Source organism: Eriocheir sinensis, chromosome 28 (assembly GCF_024679095.1).
Source record: "Eriocheir sinensis breed Jianghai 21 chromosome 28, ASM2467909v1, whole genome shotgun sequence".
In the NCBI taxonomy this organism is placed as follows: Eukaryota; Metazoa; Arthropoda; class Malacostraca; order Decapoda; family Varunidae; genus Eriocheir; species Eriocheir sinensis.
In genome coordinates, this window is record NC_066536.1 from 8,065,804 (window position 1) to 8,087,132 (window position 21,329).

General features: G+C 44.4%; 2 protein-coding genes across 2 annotated transcripts in view; both read left to right on the top strand.

Annotated features, from left to right (window-relative positions):
- Positions 1-404: 404 nt before the first annotated feature.
- Positions 405-10,524, top strand: LOC127004464 (uncharacterized). The gene is made up of 8 exons (XM_050872206.1): positions 405-1,526; positions 2,024-2,206; positions 2,507-2,737; positions 3,105-3,287; positions 3,745-3,940; positions 4,919-5,105; positions 6,666-6,804; positions 7,269-10,524. The coding sequence occupies exons 1-8, from the start codon at positions 1,173-1,175 to the stop codon at positions 9,123-9,125; spliced, it is 3,330 nt and encodes a 1,109-aa protein (XP_050728163.1). The 5' UTR covers positions 405-1,172; the 3' UTR covers positions 9,126-10,524.
- A 3,279-nt stretch (positions 10,525-13,803) lies between these two features.
- LOC127004465 (annulin-like) overlaps positions 13,804-21,329 on the top strand; it is a 53,104-nt gene continuing 45,578 nt past the window's right edge. Inside the window, exon 1 of the mRNA XM_050872207.1 lies at positions 13,804-14,504. Coding sequence (XP_050728164.1) covers positions 14,369-14,504 — 136 coding nt within the window. The 5' untranslated portion in view covers positions 13,804-14,368. The remainder of the gene's footprint in view (positions 14,505-21,329) is intronic.

Consider the following 21,329-nt stretch of genomic DNA (forward strand, 5'->3'; position numbering starts at 1 on the left):
CACATGACCACCAAACAAACAATGGAGCCGGTGGTGCTGCCGCAGGAGACACCAGCGGCAGCGAGGGGTGTGGCCAGTGCACCCCACAAAAAATAGGAACTTATCATACAACATTGCTCTTCAGGGTAAGGCGTGCAGCAAGTAAGTAAACAAGTAAGGAGCTGTACGAGGAGATGCGGGAAAAGGAAAGATTAGGATTTATTTATTTATATAATTATTTGGGATGGAGGGGGGGGGGAGGAATGTTGAAACTATAGGCTCCAGGGACAGACTTGTATTAAAAAAAAACTGAAAGGGCTTGAGGACAGGATGAAAAAGCTTGAGGCGGAGAAAGCAGACAAACAACAAAACAAGAAAAAAAAAAACAATAGGAGGGCGATACAGAAATAATAACCTGAGTAAGAGAAAATATAACCTAGAGCAAGACAATGCGAAGGTGTGAAAGAGTACAATGCCCTCATGGAAAAACAAACTGAAAAATGTATATATCTATGATGTAGTGGATGTGGACCGCTCGGGAAAGACATAAAAGTGGGAATCGCCCTGCAAGGCTTGGCAGTGAAAGAGAAGTGGGCTATGAAAGGATATCACATCTCAGTCATCAAGGGGTAACAGTAATCAGGTGAGGAAAGCAAAATAATGAACATAATCTTACTGCACAAATGATGAGGATCTGAAAAAAAATATCCCCGAGACACGGAAGAATGACTTACAGATATAAGAAGTAAGCAACATAAGTATGGTAAGCAAAATTATTATGAAACGAATAGAAGAACCGAGAGCGAGGGAGCAATAGGAGCAGCGCGGAGGAACTCAACAATTTGAATTTGGCGCGGAGGATGGACGTCTAAACACTCGGCAGCCAAACTATAAAACACCTCACCAGATATTAACAAACACCCCCCAAAAAAACGAGAAAAACTAAAATCACCCCAACAAACCCACACTAACCCACCAAATCACCTTAAAAACACCCCAAGAGACCATTACTATAAGCCCGTCTCCCCTTCCCTCTGATTGGCTGGCAGGGAGAGATTTAAACCCCACTGGTGTTGTTTGGGTTCGGGCCATTTAAATACCCGCCGATTCCTGCACGTCAAGCCTTCGATAGTGTTTTATGACTTTTATCTCTATTTCAACCGTGTGCCATTGATCCTAGACGCCCGTGAGCCATGGAGGAGGGGCGGGAGGGTGTGCGGGAGGCTGTGTTGGAGGAGCTGGCCAGGCTGGGGGTGCAGAAGGCTACCCTCAAGAAGGCTCACCCTGGCAGTAGGTTCCTCCACGCCACTGTGTCCTCCTCTTCCTCCTCTTCCTCCGCGTCCTCGTCCTCCTCCAAGTCGGGGAAGGGCAAGGCGAAGGGGAAGAGGAGTCCCGGCAGGGGGGCGGCCGGCAAGAGTCCGCTGAAGGTGCGAGAGGAGAGGAAGAACACGCCCAAGTCCCCCTTCGCGAGTGCCAAGAGGCGGGCAGAGGCGCGGCGCCTTAACGCTGCCGCGGCTGCTGCTGGGGGCAAGGAGAACAAGAGCAAGGTGTGTATGGCTGCCCCTTGGCTCCCTCACAGGCCTGGGTAAAGGTTCAGGTGGTGATGCAGGTTAGCCAGGCTTCAGAAGGCATACTAAGGCGGGATTACGTTATTGTCAACCTTGGTGAATTTGGACGATAATTTCTCTCTTGTTTTTCTTTTTTCCTGTATTTCAATCCAAAGCGAATCTTCAATACCTTCTAGGAAGCTGGGATGCCTTCCTCCAGCCAGACCAGGTCAATGACCTGATCTTCCATGTATATATGTAATAAATTTTTGTTTTGCTTTGTACCGCTATGTTTGTTATTTTCATTGGTAAGATTATTATTAAATGGACTTGCAGACTCTTTCTTCTCATTTATTAACTGTATGACATTTATTGATTCATATATTTTTTTCTCATTTGGTATAGAATTATTTCCAGTTCTATATCAAAATATTTACTTACATTTAATTGATGCAATGAGTTGCCTAATACATACTCCCCTTCCCTGCCCCTGACAGGTGTTTGGTCAGGCTCTGGACCAAGCAGCCCAGGTGGAGGTGTACTTGAACTGTGCCGGCGGAGAGGAAAAGGTGAGGGTGCCGGAGCTCATGGTGGACCTGTGCACCCACATTCGCCGCAACATCACCACCGAAGGAATCTTCCGCAAGGCCGGCTCAGCGCACCGCCAGACTGAACTCAAGGTGGGAGGCTCAGGCTGTACTAGCAGGGGATTTCAAGCTTATATTTTACGATTGACAGGGTACAGGGTGGGCAGGAGGGATTTTGTTTGTTGTACCTTGCCAAAGTTTGCCTTGGGAATTGATAAATTAAATTGCTCAGTAAGAAAAGAGCTTTTGTGTTTTTATGTAATATCCAGAAATTATTGAATATTGTATTGTGTTTATCTTTCTTTTTATCTTCCTGAGGTGTCCAGACTGTTACGTACACTTCATAATCTTTTAGGAACTGACTAATTTATTTTCATGCATGGTGACATTCAGAAACTGTTGGATGCTGGAGACGCCCTTCCATCCAGCGTGCACGTCATTGACTGCGCCTGCCTCCTGAAGCAGTACCTCCGGTGCCTGCCAGAGCCGCTGCTCCTCCCAGAGGTGCATGGCAAGATGGTGGCCTGCATGAAGCTGGAGGCTGAAGCACGGGTGGATGCCGTCGCTCTGTGCATCCTCCTTTTCCCCCGGTCACACATCCACGCACTGCTCTACCTTCTTGACGTGAGTCTTGGCCTGCAAGTGTTGCTTCTAGTGTAGTAGTGGTAGAAGCAGTAACCTCTAAAAACAGGAAACATCCATGAGAATGTCAAGTCCAAAACGTGGTCAGAAAAAAGAGTAGAAAAAATTGACTCGCATGAATATATATGGTATATAAATGTTCTGCATAAAAGCACTTATTTTTTACGTTGTCAGTATTTCTTCATATTTATTATCCAGATTTATATTTATCATGTGACTGCAGCACGTAAAAGAACATTATTGCAAATACAGTTACCTAGACTATGCAGAACAGCTGTAAGTGAATTTTGACATCATTGATTGGTTATAGCTTATCATGACTGCTTTTGACATGACTTGTTTGTTGCAGTTTTTCTCTGAGGTGGTGGGGGCAAGCAGCAGCAACAAAATGGATGCAAAGAACCTGGCAATAGTGCTGGCCCCCACCTTGCCCCCCCCTGCTGCTGCCCTCCACCGCAAGTCCTCCTCCTTCCCTCACTCCTCCACGTCCCCAGAGGATGCCATGCTCACCACCAATGTAGAGATCCTGCAGGTGGGTTGTTGGTTTAAGACTGATTCACCACCCATTATTTACTGGACTGACAAAATATACATTGACTTATTACATAAACTTTACACCAGACCAAATGGCACTGAACTGAAATAAATAAATTCTGATTTTTGACCCAGGATCTAATGCATTAATGCTAATAACTATTTTTGAGTAGTGAGATCTTATTGCTAATAGCATTAACAACAGAAGCACTGGTCATGGTTTACTTGGGTTACAAATTTCACTTCTCTTTTTATTTGTCGAGAAGAGAATTACTGTAAGTGGTCAGGTTGGGTTTTAACTAGGCATGTGGATTTTCAATGGTGTTTCATCCCTCATATCAAGCCTTGTTGTGTCTGTCAATGGAGAATTCAGTCACTGTATGCCAGTTGCCCACCTATATAATTTAGAAAACGTTGGATTTATTAATCTCTTATGCCAAGTGTTGTTGTTGCAGCTCTTGATAGAGAATGCAGCCACTGTGTGCCGCATGCCCACTTATGTCATGGAGACTCTGGAGCCACGCCACCGCAGCCAGTCCACAGAGAACCTCACTGATGGCGCTGCCCCTCCCCTGCCGCCCTCCACCACCAGCCAGACACAGCAGCAGCCCAACAACACCAAGAAAAAGCGCCGCAGTGCCTCCATCCACCGTGAGTTCTGTCTCTGACTTCGTGATTATTTACAGCTGATATTATCTTCCACACAGTCATTTGCCCTCAAGAAAAGAAAAGAAACAATGTCATGGTTGTCAGGCTATTTCTTACAATGGCATGATGGAGGCATATCTAAGAAAATTTCCATGAACCCCTTCACTCCGATGATGCCGACGTCGGCGTCCGACGGCGTCACTGTATGGAAAGGGTTAGTCCTCTTCTAAACCTCTTAATCCTCTTCCATTTCCTCTTAATTCTCTTCTAAACCTCTTAAGAGGAAATGGAAGAGGATTAAGAGGAATTTAGAGGAGTATTGAGAGGTTTAGAAGGGGATTAATCCTCCTTCATTTCTTCTTGACCCTTTCCATCTGTGATGCTGACGTCTGTGGCACAGATGGAAAGGGTTAACGTTTTTTAAATGAAAGTTTTAAAATCCTGTGAAGGAGTTGATAGCCCTTTTACCTTTCTTTGTAGACAAACAAGGTGTTCAGAAACGTGTATAGATATAACTTTTTTCTGGTTACTATACCTATCTTTTTTGCCAGCGTATTTGATGAGTGGCATGTTAGACATCCCCAATAATTTCCATTCAAAATGTTGGCTGAGAGGTCTGCTTTCTGTATGAGACAACCCTAAAGTTGAGAGTCATGGAAAGATTCCTGACCCAGTAGCCCCGTTGTGTTGATACTAGCTAAGCAACTCAGCCTGTTGTTATGTTTTCCTTCAACCAATCACAAAGTTTCACATATTTCTTTATTCCTCTAGTTTTACCAGCATTTTATACATATTGTGTCTAGTAGTGATAATACCGTATCATATATCTGTACTATCTGGGTTGAGATTTTATGAAAAGGATATAAGAAACTCCTTTTGGGCTTTTTTCAATTATGAAGTTCAAAGATCAGTATTCCTTTTAGGCTATGGAACTGTGATAAATAGGCTATACATCCTTAATTCCTTATCATTCACTTTCAGGGTTCATGACTGGTTTCCGACGGGTTGTGGGGCACAGCCGACCCGAGCCAGCGTCCCCCATGGATGAGCCAAACAGTCTTGACCTGTACCCAGGGGTGGCCCTCTCCCCCATCACATCCATGGGGAATCCCACACCCAGGAAACGAAAGTCAGCTGATGCCAACATCCTGGGAGTGGCGGGGTTCAGGTGGGTGGAGTGGCGAGGCTGTCTGTGCATCAAGCGCTTGCAGTATGCATGGCGGGACTGTCCTGACTCTTGGTGTTTGTTGAGCCTTGGTTTACAATTTGAGGCTTTCCCATTGATATCCCTTCAATGGTTCACCCATGTGTGAGGTGTGCATTATCATGCCCTGGCAACTTGCTGTCTCACGGTGTGTTCAATTCCACGGATAATATGCATAGGAAACAGTCGTCAGCATCAATAATAGTCAGTTATAGTCGATTTTGATTTAAAAATTATTAGTATACTTTTGCAAACAGCTGTTTTGTTAATTTACAAAATCGTTGATTATAATTATTAAACAGCCTTGGCACTGTCTGCCACTGAGAAAATTAACAGGCTTTATATCAACAAAACAGCTATCGGTGACAGTACTAATAATTTTTAACTCAAAATTGAATGTAACTGATGGTATTTGTTATTGTTGCCTGTATATTATTGACAATGATGAGTGTTTCCTGTGCGTAGGCTATCATTATATCAGACGCATGTGACAGCAGATTGCCAGCACATGATAATGCACACCTCAGACTTGGGCAAACTGACTGTAGTTTATGAGGAGTATAGGGAGGAAAAATTGTTGTCTCAGTTTGCTTGAGGGCATCACATTAGCAGAAAATTCTTGAAATGTAGAACTTGTCAAGAGGTCAGTAATTATAAAGAAAAAGACCACCAATGAATGGCACAGAGATAAATACCTGAGTCATGTAAGAAAGTCTGGAAAAAGGGGGGGAAGAGCACAAAGCCATAGAAATGAAGAGCTGGGGCAAAGCAGTTTGAACCCCAGTGCCGTTGTGTGATGTTAGGAAGGGCATCCAGTCTTTGTGAACCCCAAGCTACAACCCCAAAACAGCAAAATACCAAATGAACATAGGTAAAAGCTGCCAAGGCCTAGAAGTCATGTAAGAAAGTCCCTGAACAATCTTGAAATAGTAGACAGTTGGTAGTACACACATAGAAGATAAGACTGAGAAGGGGTTGCCAGAAGACAGGATACTTAGAGGTCGTGCCTGACAAAATATAGAACAATAATATGATGGTAACAGAACGACAAAAGCAAATTGAGTGTAAGAACCATTATGGAACTACTAAACTTTTCAATGATGTAGGGAAAGTATATGGATGAATCATTGTAGTCTGGGTCATTATATTAATTTATTCTTCATTCCTTAATAAGTTACCTCTTCTCTTTCCAAACATGCTCGCCTACACCAGATATACTGCATTTTACCCCACGCCATCTTGCAGCCTGTTGCCCTCTAAATTATTCTTCATTCCTAAGTAAACTCATCTCTTGTCTCTCCCTTCATGTCCTCATATACTCAATAGTCCATAACTCTACCCTACTTTCCAATCCACTGCCACTTACCATGTTCTTACAGGTTGAGAACACTCCCTGAACACACTGACATTCCTCACGACCACTTTTCCAGCCATTGCCTGTGTGTTCATGCATGTGTGTTGCTGGGTACTGATTATACCTGCTGGTTTAAGAGCATGTAATGTGTGTGTGTGTGTGTGTTGCAGGGAGAAAGCTGAGCTCCTCCAAGCCTCTCCACCTACCTGCAAGAAAGTCAAGCTTGAGGATGATGATGCTACTGCTGCTGCTATTGCTAAGCCTCCTTCTGCTCCATCCAGCATCCTTTGTCTGCACACCGCATCGTCTGTAAGTATTAATCTGTTTTGGTGCTGGCAACTAGGTTTTTATTAGTTTGCTATCTACTTTATATATTTTTTGTAATATTTTGTATTATGTTAGGTTTTCTTGCTTACTTTTTCCTCTGTTTTGTCTCTGGAATACCAATGCATGTATGGAAAGTAGGGAAAGTTATAGAAAAGATATAACACTTGTCTTTTTATTGAAATAGTTGAAATGGTTGAAATGCATCTTGGGCTCATAATCTCCTGGATTAGAAGAGTCCTTTGCTACAGTGTTTATCCTTTACCTTTTTGATGTGGAAATCTGGCTGCTGATGATGAAGAACAATGAAAGATTTGCAAAGGCAAAATGGTTAGCAAGTCCTTCTCATCACCGTGATCAGATGTAAAGTGAATTTTGATGTTTATTTTAGTACAGGGAGCCTACTTATTCCATGGTGTGAATTCTGCTAATAGCCTTTGGTCACTCAGGTAAGGCGAACAGATGGTGTTGGTGAGCCCAAGGTCCCCGGTGCTGCATCCTCCACAGAGGATGTCCCTTCAAAGAGCCTGTGGGCCAATCTGCATCACAATGTGCCAACCAGCAGCAGCAGTCGGGGCAGGAGGAGTGTAGACTCCCTATATCCTACTACTACATTCACTCCCTTCCATCCACTGCACAAGGCACAGTCTCACTTGTCTGCCATGCCGTCCCCACTGTTGGCTCCCTCCACACCATACCAGAAGAGGAGGAGCTTTGACCTGCCCCTCAGTTCTGGGGGCGTCAAACGGGCCAACACATTTGAGGCAGGAGGCCCGGCCACCCGTAGGAGAAGCAGCATCAAGTCCCTCAACGAGCCTGACGGGGCAGCCATGTGGACCCCAGAGCCCCGTGGGGTGCCTGATGGGGCAGAGTGTACCCTGCGCCACCAGCCCAGCACCTCCCTGCAGGCCCTGGAAGAGCAGTACGATTCCATCAAGAATGTGGTGCGGCGAGAGGAGGAGCGGCTGGAGCAGAGTGCCGTGCAGCACATGACAGCTTCTCTCTTCCCCAACATGTCCACCTCCACTGCCAGCCAGAACCTGAGCTGTTCAGAGATGATCCAGAATGCCTATGAGCGCATGCGAGAGGAGACGGAAGGCCAGCTGGGTACCCCGGGGCCCTCTGACACACTTTCCCGCAGGCTAAACCGGGAACTCAAGATCAGGAACCGACGCAGTGGGGAACACCCGGTCATCCGGTCACCCAGCGAGCGTAGGATTGGCACCATCCGCCGAAGGTCAAAGGAGAGTGTGCAGAACACTGCCAAGAGTCTCATCAACCCAGAGGAGGTGGCCACCCCTGCTCCTGCTCCTCCTGCCTTCCAGTACACCCCCAAAATGAAGGCCACCTTGCTCAGCACCCCTGCCTCTGCCTCCCTACGCAGGGGACGCCCTAACTCTGTCAAGTCAGGGTTGCCTATGGTGGTGCGTCCCTCTGACTCACATTCCCCAGGTCTTCAGAGCGAGGATACCACGCCGGGTCACAACAGCAGCCGCCTGGTGGTGGTCAGTCGGCGGGCAGAGGAGGGCAGTGCCTCAAAAGTGAAGTCAACAAAGAAAGCAAGGGAGAAGCAACCTCTATTCAGCACTAGGAAACAGAGTGGAGGTATTGGGGCCTCTCCGAGTTATCACCAACCTTCTCATGGTGCAGCAGACAGGTCAGCTGCCACCACCATCACTGCCATGGAGAGTGAGCCCAGTGGAGGAGAGAACCTTGACAGCAGCTTCCTGGAGGAGGTGATGGGCCCCATGACTCGCAGGCAGTCAAGGCGTCTCTCCCTCGCCTCTTCCATACCCAAGCTGAAGCTGTCCCCCTCCCCCTCCCAGGCCAGTGAACCCAGCCTTGATGAAGAGTGGGTGTGTGCCCCAGACTACCTGAAGGCTGAAGTCGGGGAGTGTGGTGAGGGGATGGTGGGGCGCCCCTCCCTGGCTGCCCTGGTGAAGCAGAAGAAGGTGAGGGCCGCTGTTCAGCTATTCAACAACCTCCGCCCAGCCTCCCCATTCATGTCGAGCTCCTCTGTTGCTGATCAACAGAGAAGCAAAGCAGCTCGTCTCACCCCCCGCTCTTCTATGACCTCCAGAGATTTGTTAAAGGTCAGGGGTCCACTAGGCCATAGCCCAGCCAGGGTAGCAGTAGTGGCTCCTCTGAGGGAGAGCTCACTAGTCAACATCCCACCACAGCCACACCGAGCCAAGACTCCCCAGAGGTGCTCATCTCTCCCACTACACCAAGACTATGGCAACCCACCAAAACTACCTCCCCGTGGGGCCATCAAGCCCTCCCCAGGCCGTGTGAAGTACAGATAACAGAGAAACCAGCACTTCAGAGATATAGCCATGGAAGAAGACATGTGTATGGGAGATGTGGTATGGAGTGAGGAACATAGATTATTCAGTGCATCATGCAGCGGTGTAAGAAGCAAAGTATAAGGAGGGGAAGGGCAAAACTAGAGCCTGAATATGTTTTATCATCTTTCAGCCACTGGTACAGGAATGAAATTTCACTTTTTATGTAGGGCTTCATCACATTCCCCTCTATATCTTGATGACCTCTGATATACAACCCCCATCCTAGTAGGTATCATAACAATTCAATCAGTGCAGCTAGGGCTCTGTGATGAAATGTTTGTGTCTGACTGTCTAATTGATATTAACAAAAGCATGCCCATTCATCTTGACATCTCTCAGTTCTCTTTTCTTTCACCTAACACATATTATATATTTTTTTAATTTGTCAAAAAGAGGGGGGGCCAAATTATGTTGACCTCTCCACTTTCAGAGTAAGTGCCATTGCCCCTCTCAGCCCCTGCTTCTTGCGCCACTGGTGAGGTAGAATGGGTGAAGCATGATTTGTGGTTTAGGTATTTGATAAGAGTTCAGAATAGCAAGTTTGTGAGGAGTGTGTGTAAGGGAGTACAGAGGAGCATAGTCTGGCTGAGATACCCTGGTGTTGATGTTACAGAGAGGTGTTGTATTAATAATTGGTAGAAAGGGATACTTCTGCTGTGCCCAGCCCCTCGGGGAAATTTTGGGTGCTACAGATGAATAAATGACAGTACAGGCTATTCATGTATACATATCTGTCAAACAGAAATACAGTGAATGGTAGGGAGTCTCAGATCTTTGTAAACTTAAGTAAACCACATAGTGAATAAGTTTTGTACAGTTTTTATGAAGAGTTCTTCCTTCACTTTCCTTACCTTTTCTTCCTGTCATTGCCTTGTGTGTACTGTGTGTTTATTACTGTTTTGCTCAAATAATTGGTGAAGCTTCATCATTTAATACACAGCTATTCACACAAGAATATTACATTCATTTTAATATTTTATGTGTGCCGCATTACAAACTAAAGCAGTGTATCTGTATTCTTTTTATATATACAAACAGCTTGCAATTGGTGCCATATATTTGTAGATGCAGTGATGTATAAAGGAGGGGCCATCACTGTGACCCACCCTGCCTTGTCCTATTGAAGCATAGAAAGACAAACTTAACAAAACCTTCGACAACCACTTGATGTCCAAACGCCGAAAGAATGGAGTGCAAAGGGTTGAACACCGCACAAAGTCATCCTGGCTGGCTGTGTTCCTCCCCTCACCTTCATTCTCCGTATCCAGTGTATACTTCAATGTATATATGGTTTTTAATTTGTCAACAGTTTTAGTTTTTTTATAACCATGATTTCTAATAAAAATATAAAGCTTTATTGCGAAGAGTTATAATTAACCTGTGCTTCAGAAACTTTTCATCCAAGTGTTTACATTCTAAGGATGTGTTTTATCAATGCGTGAATAGGTGAGTCAAGCTATTTTTACTTTTTTTTTCCTGGGTACTTCAACCTAGATGGCACGAGAGAAAAGTTTATTGACCTTACTCTGTGTGTGTGTGTGTGTGTGTGTGTGTGTGGAGCAAGTGTGGTGGGGGGGGGAAGGTGAAGTACTACGTGAAGGAGGATGCAGTTTGAAAGGTTCCGGCCGTGCTGGTGTGCGGGAATTTTGTGTCCTAACAGGAAATTAAATAATCTTTTCTTTTTCCACCTCACAATTGTACTGCCACTCGCTGTGTCTTGCCCTTCCTTCCTGTCCTACTTTGGGCACTAAACTTTTTTTTCCCTTCCCATCAGTGGCGCCACACTGCCAGGTCTGCGTGAAATTATGTATTATAACACTTTTGAGTTGTATAAAGAAAAAAAACTCCCCGCAATGGCAATAAATTCTATTTGTTACAGGAAACTATACCTATGGTTCAAATGAGATGTTTTGTAAAGAAACGTCCAAAAGATATTTGGAAAGTTTAAGGTCATATCTATTTTTTTTTTATAGTAGGCTATAGTTATATTCAAAGGTAATGACTGACTCTTGCAAATAATTTCCTAAAATCATTTCATTATTAGTGTTCATTCGTATCATATTATTATTAGTGCACCGCGTATTTCTGTATTCATGTATAAAACAACAGTATTAGCGGGAACTTATTTCGTGGCTTTCCGGTTAGAAAAACGTAATAGAACAGCGCGGCGCGACGGTGAACGGCAAGGAGTCTAGAGGATAATACTCGAGAATCCTTGGTGAACGAGAATGAACCCAGCACTGTGACGCCAGCTGGAGCACACCGGGCCACGCAAGGGCGATGTTGGCGCCAGAGATACACCGATACAACTTCCTGATGGCCCTACAGGTGAGCTGCCTAAGTTTGTTCGTGATGGAAATAAGGACACAGGACCCTCTATGCTGCACTACTCCTGGCTAAACAAGCGTTCGTAATCGTGTGACAGCCTATCCCAGACAAACAGGGACTACATGTACATGGGTGTGGGTGGGTGGGCTTCACTTTATAATACGTATTTTTGTTGCGTTCGTAAACTCATTCACCAAACAGTTTTCTAGGTTTCAAAATGTCTCGTTTGATGTCGAGGAGGGAAGGATTTTATTTAATTTATTTTATTTTACTTTTTTTTTTTTTTTTTTTGTGTGTGTGTGGGGTGGAGGTGTTACGAAGTATCTCCACATACATAAACAACGAGGCATTGAAACCACCACAGCGGCATTTTTGGGTTCGTTCCAAATCGTATTGAAGTAACAAAATGTAACAAAATTAAGGACAGTTTAGAGCTTGAACAGCCGAGCCATTTTTCATTAATATTTGTTAAAAAAAAAAAACTACGCTATTTAATATCCTACAATTAATAGGTACATATAAGTTAGTTACAAAGGATCTTGCTTAAGGTTATGTTAGTACGGGATATTCCAACTAAACTTAATTAATATGACCCAGATTTCGCTTGAATGGCTGGGCTCCTACAACAATAGCGTATCGTAGTGTGTGTGCCCTGACATCCGCTGCGTGCCGGCCAACGGAAGTGACGCCACGCACACAGTGAACCGGACCAACCGTGCCTCGTTAATAATTAGATAGTTCGGGCAGACTAAACAATCGGTGGGCGGCTGAGTGACGTCATATCTCGGTGGGCGGCTGAGTGACGTCATTTCTCGGGGTCGGCTTTGGTGTTCAGGTGAAGTTTCCACCTTTCTAGCGAGCCTCTAAACTGAGTCTAAAGCATTGCTCACCCCTTGGCCTTGGCTCACCCGTCTGCGCTCTCCCGCCTTCCTGCTTTCCCCCACTCGTCATGATAACTCGTACAGATAAAAGGACTCCTAGCGGTTACTATAAAAAAAACTTCTCTTCCTAAGTAAAACATTAATTCTCTACTCGCTGGCCAATATTTTCAAGTGTCAGGTAGCAGAAGACACTATGGATGCGACTATCATATCCACAATCATCTACGTTCATAAACAGTGTAGCCAAAGTTGTGTTTATCCCTTCCCGTGCCCTTTCCGCATCAGCAGAGAGCGTGGTTACTGGTTCAGATAAACGAGGTATAGGTACGTAAGCGTCCCCAAAACAGCGACGTGTGCACCAACTCTTTACCTTGGTGTGCACAAATAAGGATAAAGAACACGCATCACAGATCAGGGGAAAGGAATGGATGTCAGAAAACCAGTCCTCTCAGATGCCGCTGTCCACTACACGGTCTTTCTCACCAGCACCACCACCACCACCACTACCACCACTACTACCACCTCCCATAATTCACCTTTGCTACCACTGTATACCACCACAACCACCACTGATAACACACCCTCGCTGCACCACCGTCCCAATCACCTCCCATAACACATCCCTGCTCCATCACCGCCACTACCACCACCTCCACCTCCAATGATTTATACAAGATCCACCACTATTACTATCACCACAATCACCTACAATAAACCACCAACACCACCATCGTTAATATTCATCTCATAACACAATCTTGTATTAGTATCACTGCCTCCTCTGCTTCCTATGATATATACCAACTCCACCATCAACCATCACAACCTATTCCCTCTCGTTTTTGTTATCATTGCTATCATTACTGTCATATATCGATTCCACTTAGACACGAGCACGTCATAATACTGAAGAGAGAGAGAGAGAGAGATACATGCAAGCAGCCGGGCGACCTCAATCCCTCGCCCCTGGACGCACGCACCACCGCCACCGCCGCTACGCGCAAGCACCCACACGCCTACTCGCCTGCCCGTGCACCTGACGTCATGGCCTTGGCGGCGAAGTCAAAAGCCCGCATCGTCACATTCCTCCATAATCCTGTTTCCTTCGACTATCCTCCTCGTATGCGCCGCCAGGACCGACCAGGCTCCGTGAAGGAATGCAAGAATGCCGTCCATGGACATTAGGCTTCTGCTCCCTCCCCCTCCCCCCTCTTTACCTGCGAGCTGACCCAGAGCGCGCACCAAGGAAGGCTACTTTATTTTTTATTTTTTACTGTGAAGTGTGTCGGAAGTTACGCAGAGGGTTATTTTTTAGTTGTTGTTGTTGTCTCTCTTCTGTGGTCATGGTGGTTTTGAAAGGGCTTTGATAACGGAAATGGGGCGTGACGGCGTGTGTGTGAGGGTGCACTGTACATGTCCAAGACTCGGAGTGGCCGGGCGAGTGGTGAATGGTGCTTCGTTCGCCCACTTCTCAGTTGGCAACCCTCGCCCCGTGTGTCAAGTGCGGCCACTCCTCCACCTCTCAGTCATCGCATCTCACTGGAGTGGGTATCACGCTGCTTGTGCCGCGAGCCCTGGTCACTTGACAAGTTGATATATCCTCGGCCCTTCAGTATGGGCAAGTGACAGTCCATCCTATCAGTGAACGCCAAGAGCAAGTCGCTACTACTCCTCTACGCGCCAAAACACGGGGCGTCAGCTGGCAAGGTGTGAGAAGATACACATTGACGCGGATTTGATATATGAGAGCCACGTTAAGACGCACCAAAGAAAAGTTAGATTTATGAACCCTTCCGAAGATTCAAGCATTTAGCTGGTGAGCGCGCCATTGGACTATTATTAACATATCGTAAAGCACCACACTGACAGGCGAGGGAGAGAGGTGAACGTGGGTACACCAGTAGACTAATCAGCTCCCAGGTGTTACGCTGAGGAGGCACCCAGAAGTAGCCGCCCCTGTGTTTCACCTGTCCCCTGGGATAAGCCGCTGCCATGGGGAATGCGTGCTCGTGCTGCAAGGAGGGCGGGTGCTGGCCATGGGCGTACCCGAAGAAGCCCAATTTGCCCAATAAGCCCGAGCCCGTGGACCGCCCGAAGCCCGTGACGCCATGCCTCAGCGAAGTGGACGGTGAGTCTCGAAGGGAGTGAATGGATAGTGAATGACTCGCCGTGACTGGGGCGTGAATGGATACAGTGCAGCTCTTGAAATAAGCGGCTAATGAGGAGCTTATTCATCTAGTCTTATTTACTTGTCGGAAGTGAATGAGTGTAGTGTTGCTCATATGAACGGCTCAAAGTGTAGCCATGCAGTTATTGTTTATCCATGCGTTTGGTTAATCGCTTATGTATTAATTTATGTGGGGCTCTTTTTTACCTTAGAATTTTTTGGCATAAACACTAGTAATATAAATTGGAACGAGACAAAAAAAATCGTTGGTCAAGGGGTGTGGAGCCTCCTCGTGTAAGTTACAAATATAGGACAATTTACAGTTTCACCCAACCAACAATTTTCTCACTTGGGTCATGTTTTCTGGTGATAGATGTAGGGAAGAGCGTGTCCTTGCCTACTATATCTCGTAGAGCCACTAAAAGACTCGTATTATACACTTGTAATCTTCCTACGGGGATCTCCACCCTCATCTACCCTTTGAGGTTACACTTTTTTGTTGCTGTGGTTCTATTGTTTATTGCTATATAGTGTTTGTGTGAAGGCTTCGATGCGCGTCCTTCTTATGAATGTGTCGTGTGAGCGAGTGAAAAGTGATGGTGCTTGACTCTCGGTGTAAATGCGGTTAGGGATTATAGTTATGCATATATTTACTTCCTCATTACTGTGATTATTTATTCATCTATTTATTCGGTGCAGCGTTGGTGCTCAGGGTGTGGTTCCCTTATCGTCTGGCGGCGCCTCGTTGGTGTGTTTCGAGTCGTTCTGTTGCCAGGCTAATTGGTCGGATTGGCGGCATAAGTTTTTGATTGGTTAACAGGATGGCAAGTGGAGTGAGAGGGGCACGTGAGACTGACACACACACACAAACACACACTGACGAGCCAACTAATTTAGACAGAGTTTTATATTATTTTAAGTTATATGTTCTTCCTGCTCCTCCTTTTCTTCTTCTTTCTCTGTTTTTCTTATTCTTTTCATTTACTGCTACTACTACTACTACTACTACTACTACATATTATTCTCCCATCTAGTCGTTGCAGCAGTCCCAGTCAGTATATGTAGTGTTCCTTCACACGTCCTAACACCTACACGCACTGCCTATAGTGTAGCCCAGCCCAGTCTGCTTGTCTCCCCGCGCTATGCTAAACATGTTGGGTGAGAGACAGCAAGGAAGGCAAGGTCGCGAATATAGTGGATTGCCATGCGTACCTTCTGTGAACTCTATTTTAGCTTCCTTCTCCTGTGCGTGTGTTTTCTTAGCTATCGTTTTCCCATGTTTTTAGTTTTCATAGGATTGAGTTAAGGTCATAGAATCCCGTATTGTAACCATTTTATTATCTAGATCCTCCTTAAATAAGACTGTTACTTCTTGAACATATTTAATAAGTACGAATTTATTTTTTTGTCGTTGTAGTTTCCCGTTTTCAGTCGTATAGGCAACATGGGTGACTTTTTTTCTTGTACATTGAATGAAATAATAAAGAAAACGTTAGACAGCCAGAGCCACCCATGATTTCCACGCCATGAGAGGAATATTTTGGTACTTGGCAACTTGATCCCCAGGAAAGAAAAGAAAAACCGACAAATTAAACGTAAATATCCGTCTGGCAAAACATTCCAAACTCACCAGCTGCCCCCGTGTGTGTGTGTGTGTGTGTGTGTGTGTGTGTACAGCGGTATACGTAACACTCATATATACGTAAATAAGTAAGTAAGCGCCAATAGTAGTATGGCTAAACTTGGTATAGTTTGGGTGATATTTTGGCAGCGAAACAGAGTACTCGTGTTCACCATGTCTGACCAAGTGGTAGTGGTGGTGGTGGTAGTAGTAGTAGTAGTTGTAGTAGATAGTGGTGGTTAATGGTGGTAGTTGGGGTAGAAGTTTTAGTGACGGTGTTTTTTTACTTTTTTTTTTTTTAAGGATTCTTGGTGGCTGGCTGAACCGGTTTGGTGGGGCTGGGTGTTTGTTTATTGGCTGTGTGTGTGTGTGTGTGTGTGTGTGTGTGTTGGTGGTGGTTAGGCGGATGCATGAGTGCGTGCGTGCGTGTGTGTGAGAAACAAACAAATAAAACAAGGAACGTAACCCAACAAGCAAGATCGGTCTGCCAGATGTCCTGCAGTGCGCCTCCTTCCCTGCTTTCCCTTGCTTTATTGTTGCAGGTGTGATGCATATCGTCAGACAAACTGGTGCTCATATACATATAAAAAAAAAGAACTATATAGTAAATCCAACCGCCATGACTAACTCTAAACGTTGAAAAATCCTAAATAACTGAACAAGTCCTCGACCTTACAAAACAACCAAAGGGAACTAGCGTATAAGATGATTAGAATAGTTTGTACCGAGTGCCATATATTCTACGGACCTATGTACTACAGCTTTACGAGGAGCCTTATACCATGACAGCAACTTTGAAACGTTTGAAGAGCATAAATAACTGAACTAGTACTTTAGGTTACAAGAATCATCCAAAGGGAACTAACGTATATGATTAGAAAAAAATATGAAACTGCTTATAGGATGATTCTTATGCCAGACAGTGACTTTGAAACGTTTGAAGAGCATAAATAACTGAACTAGTACTTTAGGGTACAAGAATTATCCAAAGGGAACTAACTTATATGATGATTAGAAAAAAATATGGAACAGCTTATACGACGGTCCTTATGCCATGACAGTGACTTTGAAAGGTTGAAAAACATAAGTAAATAAAGTCATCAATGCCACAAGACTTATTCAGAGAGAAATAGCTTACGATTATTAGAAAAGAAATATGGAACTGCTTATACGATGATCTTTATGCCATCCATGACAGACTGAACGGTTGAAAAACATAAATAAATAAAGTCATCAATGCCACAAGACTTATTCAGAGAGAAGTAGCTTACGATTATTAGAAAAGAAATATGGAAAAGCTTATACGATGATCTTTATGCCATCCATGACAGACTGAACGGTTGAAAAACTTAAATAAATAAAGTCCTCAATGCCACAAGACTTATCCAGAGAGAACTAGCTAGCGATGATTAGAAAAGAAATATGGAAAAGCTTATACGATGATCTTTATGCCATCCATGATAGACTTTGAACGGTTGAAAAGTATAGATTGACAAAGTCCTCGATGCTACAAGACTTATCCAGAGAGAACTAGCGTATAAGATAAACAGAATAGTATGTGCTGCTGCTTATACGGCTAATATGTGTCACTCGAACTGCCGAACTATCTCATGAGTCCTCGCTTGATTAACAGACCGAGCTGGCGAGTAAACTATGAAGCCCATCACAGCGACCCAGTGCCATGATAAAATACACAAAAAGATACCTATTCAGCCATCTTCCTTCACTATCTTAGACCTCCATTTCTCCTTTTTCTTCTTTTTACAGCAAGGGTGCAGCTCAAGGGGTAAAAAAACAAACAGGCGCTGCTCCGTTAAATGTGAAAAGAATGAATGGCCAGAAAAGAGGTCAATTTTGGAAGAAGAGGCATCTTGATACTCTCCCCTTCCTCCTTATGTAGTTAACCTGTTTATCGTGACAGCATCAAATCGGCCGCTGCGTCACTATTATAGCTCTCCGGTAATGTTCAAGGAATTCTAACGCGTTGATGATAAACAAATTAATCCAGTTGCTTCAGATGTATTATTTTTCCTAGTGGACCAAAATGAGTGAGCAAGCACTTATCACGTGTTGGAGAAAACCACTTAATTCAGTTGCGTCATATTTCCCAGTGGACGGAAATGAATCAGATGAATGTGTTGCGACGTAGCTTGAAGAAAGAACGTGATCAAGCTGAGAGAGAGAGAGAGAGAGAGAGAGAGAGAGAGAAATCCGGAGAGAAAAGATAATAGAAAAGGATTAAGAAAAGGAGAAAGAAGAGGAAGAAAAAGAAATATAAGGAGAAAGAAAAGGAAAATGAGAGAAAAGGAGAGAGAAAAACGAAAAAGAACGGGGAAAAGGAAAAATGAGAGAAGGAAAAAGAAAAGAAAAAAGACAGACAGACAGACAGACACAGACAATTAGTTTAAGAGAATTAGGTATCATAAGGGAACTATAGGTAACGAGGGGTGCGATAGAGGTGTTCACTGTGGCAATAACTGAGTGCGTGTATATACAACGACCTTCATATAATTTAAGGTGCGGAGGCTGGTGCGTGGTGGGCAGAACCATTATGGGAGGGGAGGGGGACACGTCAAAATAAGGAGACGGACCAAGCTGTGTGTGTGTGTGTGTGTGTGTGTGTGTTAAGACGTAGTTTAAAGCAATGATAAGGATGCTAATGATAATAAGGAATGGACGAAGGAAACATAAAAAGGAGCAGAATGAATGAAGAATGAAAGGAATAAGAGGTGATGAAGAAGAGAAAGGAGAAACAAAGAAACAGAGACAAGCGGTTAAGGAAGGACAGTGCGTAATGAATGCCCCACGCAATAAAAGATTAGTGTATTTTTTTCAACGTAATGGAACAGTAAAGAGGATAATATGGCGTGTATTTGTATATATAAATGTATGATTAAACGGAAACGTCACATCCCTTCCACATACAACAACAACAACAACAAACAAACAACAACGAGCCCGTCTGCGCGTGTGTGTGTGTGTGTGTCCTTGATTTATTTGTCCACTTTTAATGAATCTCCCGCCGTTGTTAGTCTGTCTGGCCTGCAATATAAATCAACTTCCCTGAACTATCACAGTGTCTATACTTGGCAAAACTACGTATAGGGGAAACTTGTGCCACGTATACCTTCATTATGTGCTGATTTGGGGAGGGGGCGACTGAGTTTAGGCGCGGCGTCATTTGTCAGATAAAGAAGCCATCCCCTCGCATGTTCACTACCTCTTCTTCAACCTATCTCCTCTCCCAGCCTCCCTTGCCGTTCTTAGCTCCCACACCCGACGGAGGGCCTATTATATCAACGTCTTCTGTTATTTTATTCACCCCTCCTATCCCCTCACATTTCCACTATCTCCTCTTCAGCTCATCTCTCCCATTTAGCGTTCTTAGCTCCCACACCCGACGGAGGGCCTATTGTATCAACGTCTTCTGTTATTTTATTCACCTCTCCTATCCCCTCACATTTTCACTATCTCCTCTTCAGCTCATCTCTCCCATTTAGCGTTCTTAGCTCCCACACCCGACGTAGGGCCTATTGTATCAACGTCTTCCTGTTATATTAGCCACGCCTCCCTTCCCCTCAGTACTATACTTTCACTGGCCTTTCTTCAGCCTGTATTCTCCCCCGCCCAGAGCTCTGTACACCTCGCCACGCCTCCCAATTAGCTGTGCGCTGCGTAGCCTCGCCCAGCGTAGGTGCTCGTGGTAATGCTCGTGGGCGGCGCGGTCCCCTCCTCTCCTCCCTCACTCTTGCATCCCCTCCCCCAACCCTCAACCCTCTCCCGCCCGCCTCTCATGGCTCTGTGTCCGTGTGTGTGGCTGGCAGGGAGTGAACAGTCAAGGGCATGATTCCATGTCTTGCCTCGAAAAAAATAAGTAAATCTGTACATTGGTAAAAAATGGTAGATAGATAGATAGATAGATTACTTGATTGACTGAAATGATTTTTTTTTTTTTTACAGCAGAGCAGACAGTGCAAGGGCGTAAAAAAAAAAGAAAACAATAATGAAAAAAAAAGCCCGCTACTTACTGCTCCTAAATATGATAGATATGTAGATGTATAGATAGATAGATGAATGGATGGTTAAGTAGATAGATAAATGAAAATATAGGAAGATGAATGGACGGATAGGTGAGCAAGTATACAGATGGGCAAACAAATAAACACATAAATAAGTAAACAAGAACAAGTAAATAGAACAATAAAAAAACATATATAATCATAATAGTTCTGTATCATGTTCAGGCCAGTGTTCATTGCTTGAGAACAAAAACTGAGGTGACTCGCTTCATCTTTTGTGTTGCGGCCATCCCCGTGACAAAGCTTGTTGATTGTGGCGGTGACAAAGGAACCTTACAAGAGACAAGGCGAACCCACGAACACACGAACACAGACATTTCAATCTCACAGCCACACACACAGACACACACACAAACGCACAAACACACACATAACATAAAAGTCCTTCTTGCAACACGTATTCTGGAAACGCCACGACACGATATGTAAATTAATGAAAGACGTATTTTTTTTCCTGTAATTCTTTATGTATGCTGTGAGTTTTGTGAAGGGAGGAAGGCGTATCACGTAGTCCTTATAGAGGTATGACGCCTGCGCTGGCAACACTGTATGCGACCCTTGGGAGGAGTGGAAGGGCAAGGCAAGAAGACACGCAGGCAGGCATAGGGGTAGCAGAGAGAGAGAGAGAGAGAGAGAGAGAGAGAGAGAGAGAGAGAGAGAGAGAGAGAGAGAGAGAGAGAGAGAGAGAGAGAGAGAGAGAGAGAGAGAGAGATATGAGAGTTGAATATAAAAATTACTAGTGAGTCGAAAAATGGTGTAAGAGCCAACATTAACTTACATGAAGAAATAATGACTATAATCAAGGCGCTCTGTTGTGAAAAAAGTAAGATGAAGTTTTAATTATGGAAAGAAAAATAACATACGACTATAAACACACAAAAAGTAAATGTGTAACCTCGTCAAATAGTTACTTAAAAGAAAATATAGGACGCCAGAAGCAAATTTAAGTATATATAAAAGAGAGGTAACACTAATGAAAGGGAAAGAAAAGGAAGTATAGGAAACCAGGTTGATATGATTATAGAGAAAAGGAAATATTAAAGAAAGGGACAGAAAAGGAAGTAGGCTATAGGAACTCAGCAATAT

Coding starts and splice junctions, on each gene's coding strand:
- LOC127004464 (XM_050872206.1), top strand. CDS start 1,173: ATGGAGGAGGGGCGGGAGGGTGTGCGGGAGGCTGTGTTGGAGGAGCTG. Junction 1,527..2,023: donor GCAAGGAGAACAAGAGCAAG/GTGTGTATGGCT, acceptor TGCCCCTGACAG/GTGTTTGGTCAGGCTCTGGA. Junction 3,941..4,918: donor CCGCAGTGCCTCCATCCACC/GTGAGTTCTGTC, acceptor ATTCACTTTCAG/GGTTCATGACTGGTTTCCGA.